Genomic DNA, 14,665 nt, shown 5'->3' with positions numbered 1-14,665 from the left:
ACGTCGCAGAAATAGGAACCGTTTCTAAATTAGAAACTTAGATTAACATGGAAAAGATACTGTTTATCGCGTGTCACGGCACGTGTAGTTTTAGGACACGGTGATTCACGCGTTTGACACGATTTGCGCCTGCCGCCCGAGATGAAAAATCTGAACTTCTGCGTCAAATTCGCGCCGCGTTAACCAATCAGGAGCCAGCTTGCAGCTGTCACGTGGTGAAGTAAATATTTTGCAACATAAAAACGTGATTTTAATATATGAGACATTAATTTTGTATGCTATTTATTCCATATCTAATCTAGATGATATGAAACATTATTATTATTCTAATGTAAAGAGAACCAACATAATTTAGTGCAAGAACATAGTTAATCGTGTCTGTGTTGTGTGAGGGGAAAAAAACACAGGACAGTTTAATCACTTTTGTAGTAGCCTAGGCTGGCTCCATTTATCATCAAAACAAAAATAAATTACAGATTAGGTGGATGAGGGCGAGGGCGATCCTCGCTCCGATGCGGGACAGCAGGTCATCAAACTGGGCGCGGGACAGGGGGAAGTACCGCTGAAAGCGGCCGTCATCCAGGCGCAGCTCCTGGAGAAAATGGTGAAACTCGCCGAACTGGGTTCGCCTCCGAAGTGTCTGGTAGACCCAAATACGGCGTTGATGATCCCTACGCCACTGTTCTGCTCTCCAGAGCAAATACAGAGCGATGACTCTCTCGATAAATGATCCATCAACAACAGACATCTTGTAAAAAGATGGCTGCCAACGGGGTTCGAAACTTTCGCCTCTGACGCGCGTGACGCGCGTAAATTTCGCTTCAAACTTTTGTTTTTACGCGCGTCAGTTTCACTCTTGTCGTGCGAATTAACTCAAAGTGGTCAAGCGTCAAACTAGATGCGGTAGACGCGAATTTGACGCGCTATTCGCGTCCGGTGTGAACGCATAGTTAGGCCTAGAAACTGTTATACACAGTGGTGGAATGTCTCTCGATACATTTACTAAAGTACAATTTCATGGTTAACAGTATTTTTACAGTGTGGTATTAGTACTTTTACTTAAAGAATCTGAATACTTCCTCCACTTCTGATGTTTCTACACTAAAGTATTACTACTTGTATTAAAGTAAAAGATCTGCATTATAATCATTGTACACATGTACCGTTGTTGGTTGAGAACTCCGAGCTGCTGGCAGATGCAGCCTTGGCGTTGGTGATCCGCACCATCTTGGTGTTGACTGCAGGCTCCTTACTTACTTACTTACTTTCACCTACTACCCCTCTTGGGCATAGGCCGCCAACAAGGGATCTCCAGGCATCCCTGTCCTGGGCCATTTTTTCCAGCTGACTCCAGGTCTTTCCCATGCTCTTTGTGTCTGCCTCCAAGTCTCGGCGCCAGGTATTTCTCGGTCGACCTCTGTTTCGCTTTCCTTGCGGATTCCATTTTAAGGCTTGTCTGGTGGTGTTTGTCGCTGGCTTACGTAAGGTGTGTCCAATCCATCCCCAACGTCGCTTCTTGATTTCCTCTTCTGCGGGTAGCTGGTTTGTTTTCTGCCAGAGTTCGCTATTGCTGATGGTCTCTGGCCAGTGGATGCGGAGTATCTTTCGCAGGCAGCTATTGATGAACACCTGTACTTTCTTGGTGATGGTTACCATGGTCCTCCATGTTTCTGCTCCATAGAGGAGAACTGCCTTGACATTTGAATTAAAAAGTTTTATTTTGGTCTTGACGGACAGTTCCTTGGAGCTCCAGATGTTCCGGAGTTGTATGAATGCTGCGCACGCCTTTCCGATACGAGCCTTAACATCCACGTCAGTGCCCCCCTGTTTGTTGATGACACTGCCTAGGTAGATAAAGGCCTCGACCTCTTCCAGGGCTTCTCCATCAAGTGTAACTGGGGTGTTGCTGTTCGCATTTATCTTGAGGATCTTGCTCTTTCCCTTGTGTATGCTGAGGCCTACTCTCACTGAGGCAGCTGCTACATTGTTCGTCTTCTCCTGCATCTGCTGTTGGGTGTGTGACAATAGGGCCAAGTCGTCGGCAAAGTCCAGGTCATCCAGCTGATTCCAGAGCGTCCACTGGATCCCGTGCTTTCTGTGGGCTGTTGAGGTCTTCATGATCCAGTCGATCGCTAGAAGGAAGAGAAACGGTGACAGCAAACAGCCTTGCCTGACGCCGGTCCGCACTTGGAATGCTTCTGTGAGCTGTCCTCCATGGATGACCTTGCAGGTCAGTCCCTCGTATGAGTTTCTGATGATGTTGACGATCTTTGCAGGCACACCATAATGCCGGAGGAGCTTCCAGAGGATTTCGCGGTCCACACTGTCGAAGGCTTTTTCGTAATCAACAAAGTTGATGCACAGGGGTGAGTTCCATTCTATCGACTGCTCAACTATAATACGCAGCGTCGCGATCTGATCAATGCAGGATCTATCCTTGCGAAAACCGGCCTGCTGGTCACGGAGTTGGGCGTCGACGGGGTCCTTCATCCTGTTCAGCAGGACTCTGTTGAAGACTTTGCCTGGTACTGATAACAGTGTGATTCCTCTATAGTTCGTGCAGTTGCTAAGGTCACCTTTCTTTGGAAGCTTTACGAGGTATCCCTCTTTCCATTTTGCAGGCACTTGTTCTTCCTCCCAAATTTTCTCAAAAAGTGGGTAGAGCATCTCAACCGTTGTTTCTATGTCTGCTTTCAGCGCCTCTGCTGGGATGTTGTCTGGACCCGCTGCTTTTCCATTTCTAAGCTGTTTGATGGCCTTCCTTATTTCTTCTTTAGTTGGTACTTTACAGTCTATCGGCAGATCTGCGTTCGCTGGTTTTATGTCAGGTGGGTTTTGTGGTGTTGGCCTGTTCAAAAGTTCCTCGAAGTGCTCTACCCATCTGTTCCTTTGCTGCTCATCTCCCATAATTGGCCTTCCGTTCTTATCCTTCACTGGTCTTTCCGGTCTGCTGTACTTCCCTGCTAACTTCTTGGTGGTGTCATACAGTTCTTTCATGTTGTTCTCTCTCGCTGCTTCCTCTGCTGATGTTGCCAGGTCATCAATGTACTTCCTCTTGTCTGCTCTAATGCTCTTCTTCGTCTGCTTGTTTGCTTCTGTATACTCTGCTTGTGCCTTGGCCTTCTCTGCTCGCGTGCGACTGTTGTTTACAGCCATCTTCTTTTCCTTCCTCTCCTTGATCTTTTTCAGACTGTCTGCAGAGATCCACTCTTTATGCTGGTGTTTCTTTGTGCCAAGCACTTCCTGGCATGTCCCTATCACTGCTTCTTTTAACGTGTCCCACCTCTTTTCAAGACTACTGTCATCTACTGCAGGCTCCACTAGTTTCCAAAAGGCCTGGAAATGTTTGTATTAGGCAAATCTAAAATATTGTAATGTTGTTCATGTTAGGTTTTGTTTTATTTTTTTTATTAGCTTCCTCAAAATTAAACATAACTCATACATGGGTCAAAGACTAGACATTTAAATTCATTTAACATAAAAAGATAAATAAGCATGAATATAATATTAAAACACTTAAATACACTCTTGGTGTAATGCTATTCCAAAAACCTTATAAACCAGGTGTAAAAACGGATGTTCTCGTCCGACCCTGCAAAGCATTGTATGCCGAAACGGGTTCGCAGCTGTAACACTTCCAGTTGGTGTTGGAGAAACCTAATCTTCCGATGCAAGTCTTCAGTCTCCCCCAGCAGTCACTACTAAGTCTTCCGGCTGAAAATGCCTGCTGCACACACGAGTGGCTTCCGTAGGGCAGAAGCGGTCCCTATGATTAGCCACTGAGCCCATACCGCAGTATCTATGTACACAACCATGTAATGCTGACTTTTTCACCCATTGGAAGGCTAATCGATTTTCTTTAATCCTGAATCCACTCATTATTACTTACTAGTTTGATCTTAGTGTCGATGTCAAAACTCGTATTATCAGTGCGGATTAGCTTAAATCGGAAGTACTGACGCACACTCTCATATACTGGAAGCTGATAGACGCCATCTTGTGCACGGAGTAAATTGAATTATTTCTAAATAATTATTTGAGCCAAACACTTACACCTGTATAACTGAGAGTGATTAGTGTGATGAACATCTGCTAAATGAGCAACAGCGACCACAATTCACACCTTCAGTCAGTGAAGCCGCTCCTACAGCTGTTCGTGAGAGTTTAAATGCTGGGGAATATTCCCATCTTCCCACAGGAGAAGAAGCAAGCAGGAGGAATTAATCAAGGAGAAACTAGTGGCGTACTATTGTAAAGATGGAGTTTAAAGAAGAACCCTGCAGAATAAAAGATGAAGATACAGAGGAACAAATAGGTTGGTGTTTTCCTTCACTCTCTTTAATGACTGATGAAACAATAAGCTGACATATAACAATACAATGCTAAATCAACAATGTATTTTTTTCTTTTATGTTTCTCGTTTGTCCTCCTTTATTTAAATTAATGGAATTTAATATGTTGATTTTAGACCCAATGGAAGTGAATGAAGAAAAACAGCATTATTTCGCAAATGAAGATGAAAACATAATTTCACAGACTGAAAAGTATTTGACACAGAAAAGTGCTAGAAAAACTGCTGAAAAAGATTCTTTCACCTGTTCTGAGTGTGGGAAGAGTTTTAACAATAAATCAAACCTAAAGAGACACATGAGATTTCACACTGGTGAAATACCTTACAGGCTACATACATTTTCCAATTCCAACCACATTAATCTTAACAACTACTATTAATTTTGTATTCAATCATTTATAAGTGATATGTAATTGTTTATGAAGGCTGGAAATTAAAACGTTTTATTTACAGATAAAATAAGCCAAAAAAGAGATTTAACTCGATAACTTTAAAACTTTAACTTTAAAATGATAAATGCCCATGAGAAGGATGCAATACTAGAAATTGCAGTTAAGGCATTACCATTGGACCGTGAAATTGAGTCAGCAGGGTCAGACAAATACAGGTGGAGAAGAAAAGACACGTCTACTCCAAAATAATTAAGAATTATGGTGAAGAATTAAGTGTGAAAACATCAGGAACCCTTTAGTCTCTAGCGCCACCATTTTCCAGAACTGCAACCTACCTGTGGTCTACAAAAGTGCAAGGTGTCAGGATCTCAGAGACTTAGGTAAAGAATCCTAAAAAGTGCACCCCACTTAATAAGAATCACAAGCTGAAGTGTAGTAAAATACATGAAGACTGTTTTTAATAGGCTTTATAGATAGACAGATTGAGAGTGACTCTAAGGACCAACACCACATCCTCTTGTACCACTGTTTGAAGAATTCATCTTCCAGAATCTGGCACTCAGTTTTGGGAGTTAGTTTTTAGTCCATCTCCTACCCTGAAGTCTGTCCAGCAGAGATGGAAACTTAGATGGAACTAAAAATGAACTCCCAGAACCTTACTGTCAGATTCTGGAAGATGAGTTATTCTTGTATTTTACTACACTTCAGCTTGTGAGTCTTATTAAGTGGGGTTCATTTTTTAGGATTCCTTAGCTCTCTTTTTTGGCCTATTTTATCTGTAAAAGAAAACGTGCATAATAATTATGCACACCTGAACACAAGGCATTTTGCATTTCCAGCCTTCATGAACAATTATCACTTATAAATGAATAAATACAAAATGAATAGTAGTTATTAAGATTATTGTTGTTTGGAATTGGTAAAATGTGCCTGGAGAAAAAAAATATATGATCAGAAAATCAACGTGCCTAATAATTCTGCAGGCACTGTATGAACCCCCAGATGTGTTTGAGGATGAGATGCAATGTAGAACTTAAAGCAGCTGATGGCCCGATATTGATATTGACCCCCTACTCTGTTCAGGGGCTCATAACTCCATTTATGTTTGTCAAAGTCTGTGAAATGTGTTTATGTTGTTGTCTCAGTTGTTGAAGCATTTTATGTTCATACAAGTATTTACAGATATTAAGAAATTTGCTGGAAATAAAAGCTGTTGAAAGTGAGAGGATGTTTCTTTTGTTTATAAATATATACAGAATTCAACATTTGAAGTGGATCAAAACCTTTCATCAAAGTTATACATGAATTTTGAACAACAATTTTGATCCACTTCAAACGTTGACTACTACAGGTGCTGGTCATATAAAAAAGTTGATTTATTTCAGTAATTCCATTCAAAAAGTGAAATTTGGATATTATATTCATTTATTACACACAGATTGATTTATTTCAAGTGTTCATTCCTTTTAATTTTGATGATTATAACTGACAACTAATGAAAACCCCCAAATCAGTCTCTCCGAAAATTAGAATATTGTGAAAAGGTTCAATATTGAAGACCCCTGGTGCCACACTATAATCAGCTAATTAACTCAAAACACCTGCAAAGGCCTTTAAATGGTCTCTCTGTCTAGTTCTGTAGTCTACACAATCATGGGGAAGACTGCTGACTTGACAGCTGTCCAAAAGATGACCATTGACATCTAGCACAAGGAGGGCAAGACACAAAAGGTAATTGCTTAAGAGGCTGGCTGTTCACATAGCTCTGTGTCCAAGCACATTAATAGAGAGGCGAAGGGAAGGAAGAGATGTGGTAGAAAAAAGTGTACAAGCAATAGGGATACCCGCACCCTGGAGAGGATTGTGTAACAAAACCCTTTCAAAAATGTGGGGGACATTCACAAAGAGTGGACTGCAGCTGGAGTCAGTGCTTCAAGAACCACCACACACAGACGTATGCAAGACATGGGTTTCAGCTGTCACATTCTTTGTGTCAAGCCACTCTAGAACAAGACAGAGCGTCAGAAGCGTCTCGCCTGGGACGTTTTCTGATGAAAGTAAATTTTGCATTTCCTTTGGAAATCAAGGTCCCAGAGTCTGGAGGAAGAAAGATGAGGCCACGTTGCTTGAAGTCCAGTGTAAAGTTTCCACAGTCAGTGATGGTTTGGGGTGCCATGTCATCTGCTGGTGTGGGTCCACTGTGTTTTCTGAGGTCCAAGGTCAACGTAGCCATCTACCAGGAAGTTTTAGAGCAGTTCATGCTTCCTGCTGCAACTTTATGGAGATGCAGATTTCATTTTCCAACAGGACTTGGCACCTGCACACAGTGGCAAAGCTACCAGTACCTGGTTTAAGGACCATGGTATCCCTGTTCTTAATTGGCCAGCAAACTCGCCTGGCCCTCACCCAAGTTACAGCAACTTCCTGTTTCAAGTCGAAACACTGAAATTTGTCAGGCCGCCAGGGACACGCCCTTTGACGAAAACTCAAGATTTTCTCAATGTACCAAAGCAAAGGCCTTATGATTAAGGCCTCACACCATCGGTGCTCAGGCCCTAACAAGATCCTATAAGAATCCAATAAGATCCTACTGGATAAACTGAAATTCCAATCGGATTTTTTGACACGGTGTTAAATCTATAGGGGCTTTCACACCGAATAGTTCTACTTAGTTCTAGGAACTAACCATCAGTGTGGTTCCCCGAGAACTAATGGTTCCCATAGGAACATTTTCCTGGTTGCATTCGCACCGCCCAGGATCTCTGAAGTGACGTAAGCCACACTTGTTGTTGTGACTTTTATTTTGATAGTCGGCGGACCTTTATTTTGATGGCACTGAAAACGGCAGCCAGAGCCTGAGCAAACAAACCGTGCTCACATTCTCCGTGTTCATTAGTTTACAATCTGTCTAACAGTCTTGTCTAATATGTTATTAGATAGAACTGTTATACATAGAAAGTAGATAGTACTGAAAAGTTATTAGCATTTGCCATGTGGATGATGTCCAGTGTTGCTAGCTGAGCAGAAATACATAATCATATTTTGCTTGGTCCCCTCAAAGTCGCTTTGGATTTTCTCCACACCATAAGGTTAAGAGGCCCAGCCATCAATGTTTTCCATGTTCATAGAGTTAGTTTCTGGAGTAAATATATAGGCTATAATCTGTGTGTTCACAGAACCTTTTTTTTAAATGGCAGCTGCTGGTGTTTTGCGTGCGTTCGGGCCAATCACCGTAAACCAACATCATGGATAGTTCCTACTGTGCTGCTTTAGACCCAACTCTGGAGTAGGAGCTAAATTAGTTCCTCCAAAAGGAGTTAAACTAAAATCGATCCTAGTTCCTGCAGTGTGAACACGCCAAAATCCGTGAACTTCCGCCAATAGTTTTGTTTCCTCCTCCTCCTTTCTCTGGCGAACTATACGCTTATTTCACGCAGCCGTTATTTTCAAATCGAAAGCGAGGCTCCGGTGGGAAGAAAACCGGAAGTGTCGCCTTTAATCACAGGAGATCGCGAATGCAATGGTGTATTGTTGTGTTTAATGTAGAAATTAGTTATTCTAAAACTGTACATACATGTCTTTCATACTTTAGACTATATACAGTGAAATTAATTTATAAATATATTTTTTTAATATATATATAATTCAGAAAGTAAAAAAAGAAACAGGAACTAACTATAAACACATCCTATATTGGATATTAACATCCAATAGTGTAAATCGCGGCAGCAGCTTCAGTTTGGTAGTCCAATGCATTGTTGTTTATCTTTACTTCCGGGGTTCTTCGACTTTCGATTACAAAATGGGGGCTGCGTGAAATAAGCCTATTCCTTTGGGGTTTTTTTGACACAATATCTCGGAACCCAAGAATGCTTTCTCCATTTGTCAGAAACTATTTTTGCATTTTAAAATCAATAATTGGCTATTTGTACCAGCTAACTTTAAGTTGAACCCAATTTGTATTCAAATAAACAATATTGTTAACATGCAACAATGAAATGAGTCCAGACAGAAGGTATCAAAGACAATTTCTGTTATGGTGAAAATACTGTACAAAGAAAGGTATTGTTATATTTCATGTATTTATTATATCCAAATATTACAAATATGTAGCCTATTATTTTAAATTAAACATCTTTGTTGGGAGAAACTGATGCTGTGCTTTTCTTGGTTTACTTAAAGCTGCTTCGGTAACTTTTGGCGCTCTAGCTGTTAATTAACAGAACTGCACCTTGCAGAACTTAGCCATATATGGCTTAAAGCTGCAGTCTGTTACTTTTTCGTTTTCAAAAATTAGAAAATTTATAATAATCACTAGTATACCAATAATCACTAGTATACCTATAATAAGTGTTTATATTAGACCGGTCGGGTCGTACCAGATATATATGACGAGTCACGCATGAACTGAGCAACCCCGGTCTAATATAAACACTTATTATAGATATACTAGTGATTATTATAATTTTTGAAAACAAAAAAGTAACGGACTGCAGCTTTAAGCTCGAAGTATAACCTACTTCTGCTGTTTATGATTAGCTATGATAAGTTGTGCATTGAATTGTTTTGCAATAATTAGTTTGTCCACAAGGTGGAAACATTGGCCCGTGGCATGAGGACAAAACCAACAAAAAAACTGCCGAACACAATTGACAATAACAAAAAAAAATCTGTCAGGGGATTAAAATCTGTTCATGCTGCAGTGTATCTGGTGTGTTTTTCAAACTGTAAGTACATTAATTGTATTTATCAGGTAAAATATAAACCCAAACGTTTGGTGAATCAAAATTTGAATGGTTTCCGAATTAATTTGATTCAGAGTTTGAATCCGAAATTATTAGGCTACGTTACATTTAAATTACCTTTGTCCGATTTAATTACCTTTGTCCGATTTACCTTTGTCCGGTTTCTTAAACTCATACTGACTAACGATCGTATTGTTCACATGACAGGTTGTGAAGGTTATGTATTATGTTGAGCGACATTTTATGTAATGTTTGAATGTAACCTGGTAACCTTACAATTAGGGTGACCAGAAGTCCCAAAAAATTCGGGACAGTCCCGAAATCTAAATTGTTGTCCCGAATCCCGAATCCGGCCCTGGTTGTTCTTTAACTGAATCAGTCTATGGTAAATATAGTGTAAAAGCGACACAGAAAGCAGCTAGATGAGTTTGAAATTGAAATTGAATTGTTTCTAAATAATTATTTGAGCCAAACACTTACACCTGTATAATTGAGAGTGATTAGTGTGATGAGCATCTTCTAAATGAGCAACAGCGACCACAATTCACACCTTCAGTCAGTGAAGCCGGTCCTACAGCAGTTCATCATAAGAGTATAAATGCTGCGGAATATTCCCATCTTCCCACAGGAGAAGCAGCAAGCAGGAGGAATTACTCGAGGACAAACTACTGGCGTACTATTGTAAAGATGGAGTTTAAAGAAGAACCCTGCCGAATAAAATATGAAGATAAAGAGGAACAAATAGGTTGGTGTTTTCCTTTATTCTCTTTAATGACTAATGAGAAATACAATGCTAAATTGACAATGTGTTTTTTTTGTTTATTATTTGTCCTCCTTTATTTAAATTATGGAAATTTAATATGTTGATTTTAGACCAAATGGAAGTGAATGAAGACAAACAGCATCATCTCGCAAATGAAGATAAAAACATCATTTCACGGGCTGAAAAGAATTTGACACCGAAAAGTGCTCGGAAAACTGGTGAAAAAGATTGTTTTACCTGTTCTGAGTGTGGGAAGAGTTTAAAAAATAAATCAAACCTAAAGAGACACATGAGATTTCACACTGGAGAAAGACCTCATACATGCACTGAGTGTGGAAAGAGTTACGTGCTGAAAGGACACTTGAAGAGGCACCTACTAGTTCACACTGGAGAAAAACTGTTCACATGCACTCAGTGTGGAAAGAGTTTCGCATCCAAAAGCTCTCTCACCACTCATCTGCACTCTCACTCTGGAGTGAGATCATTCAGCTGTGATCAGTGTGATAAAACATTTGTTTTTGACCAAAACTTAAGAGAACACCTTAAAGTTCATGCAGGTGTGAAGACTCATGTTTGCTCTTTTTGTGGAAAGAGTTTTTCACTACTAAAAAATTTACAAGTTCACCATATTATTCATACTGGTGTGAGACCTTATATGTGCTTTGACTGTGGGATGAGCTTTAATACATTAAGCAACTTAAAAAGACACCGGAGAATTCATACTGGAGAGAAGCCGTTCAAGTGCTCACACTGTGGTAAGAGTTTCTCTCATTCTTCATCCTTGATAGCTCACAAGAGTGTTCATACTGGAGAGAAGCCACACCAGTGCTCCTCATGTGGGAAGAGTTTCACCTGTTCCTCTAATCTATTGACTCATAAGAAGAAGCATTGTTGTCGAAGTGAGCGAAAGCACTTGTGAAACAATGGTGGCGTCAGTCCATTAAAACTGTGAATGTTAATGAGTTGTTCAACGATGTTAGAAACTCATTCTTGAAGTGTAGATGTAAATATATTAAAATCCGTTTTGATCATGGGGTATTTTTTGGTTGAATGTTTTTTATTAATATACTGTATATGGCCAGTTATGGAATGTGCTGATTGCTATGAGAAATAAAAAGGAACAAAACCTAAGTGTCTTACTAATACATTTATTTTTGTGTAATCAAAGGGTTTTAACATTGTCTTGAGAATTTTTTTTTAAATTTTTCTATATGAACCTATAAAAATGGTCCGTACCACAAATGTAACTTAATGACTTTAAAACATGGATCAGCCAACATCTTTAAATCTGCTGTTGTATAACATTTATTTTAGGAAATTTAAGGAGGCTCAATTTAAGCACCTAAAATCTGTTTCATTTTTTTTTTTTTCTATTAAATGATGCATTGATCTCTTCCAATTATCTTGTTGTTAGATCCAGTAGTGGAATGTTTTAGATTAGAATCAGTTACACCAGTGGCGCAGATAGGATTTTTTTTACCTGGGGGGGGACCAAGCTGTCAGCAAATGATTTAAACTCTATTTATTATTTTGTAAAATCTGGGCTTTAACAAGTGCTCAAGTAGTTACTTTGCGTAATTCGGGCTAATAATTTGCACTAAAAAGCCATTGAGGGATTCTTATTTGAAATCATGGATAAACAACAGTAAACAAAGGCCTACCTGATGACCACTAGCAATGCATGATCAGACTGTTATTTGACTAGTATGCCAATCACCCACCAAAACTTCATGTCTTCAGTTTTCAATTTTTTATTTAAACAGTTGCTTATCTTATGTAATGTTACTGTCTCTCCTTCCTCATGCTATCTTTTTCTACTGTTTCTGCCCTCCTCCAGATCCTCACTTGACTGACTAGGGCCTGCCTTACGGTCATCAGAAATTGCCTGCAGGCCAGGAGGACAACATTTTAAATCTTATAATTTCAGTTTACCCTCTATACCTCAATAGAATTTCACAACAATGTGAAATACAACATATTCCTGAGAAGTAATGGCTAAAACTACTATTTCAAAAATGTCTAAGAATAACTCTCAATTTTAAATGTAAGTGTTAATTACAAGTTTGTTGCAATTTATAAATTACAAATATCTTTCAAATGATGTATGACATATTAAGAAATGTTTTTCATAGCCCATAATTTAAGAATCTATATCCTCCGTTGCTCCAGTCCGTACAATAAAAAAAAACATGATTTCCTGCTATAAGAGGATGTCAAAAGTTTATGTAGGCCTTTATTTGTTGTTTGCATAAACCTTGCACCACACAAATTTACGTATTATAATTATTTTTATAGTGGCTTACACGACAGTGAACATACCTCAGTCAATTTATACAGTACAATGGGTTAAATGATAAGATAAAACATTATTTCCTGACGACGATAAATTATTTGATTTATCCTACCATTCTCTTTGTGTTCATTCATTATTTGCCTCTGTCCACTCACCTAAATGCATATGGTCTCCACATTTTGCTGTGTTTACTAAGTGCAAAAGCCTTCTTGTCATTATTGTCAGACTAGCTATTCCCCTTAACAAATCTAATCTGCCATATCTGGGAAAGTCAACAGGCATAGGATGCTTGCATTGTTTGGTTTTTGAAAAAAAACGAGGTGATTGTTTTTTGTCTCTTCATTGCCTTTATGTGGCATTTATATACAGTCGATTTTTTCAGTTCAGAAAATCACAGACTCAGCTCTGTCATAGATGGTATATGATCACTATGGTTACCAGTCCGCTCATACAGGCACGATTGAGGCAGCTACCAGCTCCTCATAGGACCCCGGCGATGTCACTCAGGAGTCGTAGCATACATAGACATCATATAGATAGACGCCCTATCGACCGCTACTGCCTATTGGCGCGGACGAGCCGTGGGGCCGCCATCTTAAACAGGTCACCCGCTCCGCTCAGTTTAATCTGTTTGGCAGGTGCAATGAGCTGCCAGCGCATTTAATTAATCATATCTCACTGAATACCGAACTGATTTTCACGCGGGTTTTTTGCTGCAAAGGTCATACACGTAGCTACGATACAGGACACATTGAATATTTTGTTCACAAAATACAACCAATAGTACGGTAATGTTAAATGTTAAATCTTACTTGTGAAAAGTAATCCCCGAGTGATGGTCCGCCGATTTGAGCAGGAATATGCTGCACAGTGCTCTGGCATCTACTGCTGCTATGCAATGCAAATAGGAGTATGATCGGTTTAAGATGGCGGCCGCATTTCTTGCGCCACAGCGGCCAATAGGGCATCTAGTCTCTATATGATATCTATGGTAGCACACACACAGAGAGAGTGTAAACGTCGGTGGCATGATGGCATTGTGTGTTTATTGACAACAGAACAGCGTGTAGTGAGAACGTGGGTACAGACAAAGTAATGGTGACTGGTGTAGATTATTATTGTGTGTCAGTCTGCGTCTGCCCCGACCCGATTCTGAAGCAGCGGCGGGCCGGGACACTACTTTGGCTAATGTACATAGCGAAAACACTGGCCAATCCTCTGTTTTACCGATTTTTGTCACGTCACTTGGACTATTTTAACAATGTCTTTAATAACTTTTCGGGGCTGGCAAGTTTCAATCCCTGAAGAAGCCTATGGACTGGTATGGAGGAGTGATCCAGCTCTCAGATTTCATCAAAAATATCTTAATTCTTGTTCCGAAGATGAACGAAGGTCTTACGGGGTTGGAAAACATGAGGGTGAGTAAATACTGACAGAATTTTCATTTTTGGGTGAACTATCCCTTTAAGCATTGAAAGTAAATGTAATGTAAATTTAATTTTCCGTTATGGATGTTAAATTAAAACAAAAAACAATTCAGTGAAGTTTGACTGAATAATAATGAATCATTTATAAAATCAGGCAGTGATTGAATGTGTGAATTTAATCAAATAAATCAAGGCATTTATATAGCACTTTACTACTGTACACCCAAAGCGCTTTACAATGTCAGGGTTCTTTCCTCAACCACCACAAGTTTAATGCATTTTTTTTTTCTTTAGGATTCAATTTATTTATCTGTTCTTTTAAAATCGAACACTGCCAACAGCAATACATAATTTTTTCCTTCCAAGTATTGTATCATCAAAAGTAAGCTGCTGGCCTTATTTTATTTCCAAAAATACAGTGGCATACGGATGACGTCAGAAACTAAAGTCTAATTCGCTGCTGGTTCCTTCGAGATTTTGTAAATTTTGGTAAATGGGGTCAATTTATGAGTAAAATAAAGCATATGGTTATCATAACTTATTATAAACTGCACACACTCACACCCAAAACTGACATCTACTTATTAAAACTGTACGTTTAAAAAGAAAAGATCACAACTGCTTCAAAACTCGCATTTGGGATGAATATTTCTTATGAGTAATTTACGTTGTAGAACAAAACATCAAACTATCG

At 39.4% G+C, this 14,665-nt stretch overlaps 1 protein-coding gene and 1 long non-coding RNA gene across 4 annotated transcripts in view; one reads left to right on the top strand and one right to left on the bottom strand.

Moving 5' to 3' along the window:
• Nucleotides 1–14,665, bottom strand: part of LOC143703363 (uncharacterized) — a 276,206-nt gene that overhangs the window by 86,015 nt on the left and 175,526 nt on the right. The gene's annotated exons all lie outside the window — the stretch shown is intronic.
• LOC143703127 (uncharacterized) lies at nucleotides 4,166–11,385 on the top strand. 2 transcript variants are annotated; one of them, XM_077197250.1, is made up of 3 exons: nucleotides 9,355–9,470; nucleotides 10,117–10,233; nucleotides 10,362–11,385. In XM_077197250.1, exons 2-3 carry the CDS (start codon nucleotides 10,176–10,178, stop codon nucleotides 11,168–11,170), a joined length of 867 nt encoding a protein of 288 aa, XP_077053365.1. In that variant the 5' UTR covers nucleotides 9,355–9,470; nucleotides 10,117–10,175; the 3' UTR covers nucleotides 11,171–11,385. The 2 variants fall into 2 exon arrangements, with proteins under 2 accessions (XP_077053361.1, XP_077053365.1); XM_077197246.1 differs by lacking the exons at nucleotides 9,355–9,470; nucleotides 10,117–10,233 and adding an exon at nucleotides 4,166–4,315.

Source organism: Siphateles boraxobius, unplaced genomic scaffold (genome assembly GCF_051911475.1).
Source record: "Siphateles boraxobius isolate OS27281-9 unplaced genomic scaffold, OSU_SipBor_1 11, whole genome shotgun sequence".
Classification (NCBI taxonomy): Eukaryota; Metazoa; Chordata; class Actinopteri; order Cypriniformes; family Leuciscidae; genus Siphateles; species Siphateles boraxobius.
The sequence above is the reverse complement of the archived record's forward strand: the minus strand, read 5'-3'. Positions and strand labels throughout refer to the sequence as shown.

Excerpts from the sequence above, each read along its gene's own strand:
- LOC143703127 (XM_077197246.1), top strand. The coding sequence starts at position 4,258 with ATGGAGTTTAAAGAAGAACCCTGCAGAATAAAAGATGAAGATACAGAG. Across the intron at positions 4,316-10,361 it reads AGATACAGAGGAACAAATAG|ACCAAATGGAAGTGAATGAA; the intron begins GTTGGTGTTTTC and ends TGTTGATTTTAG.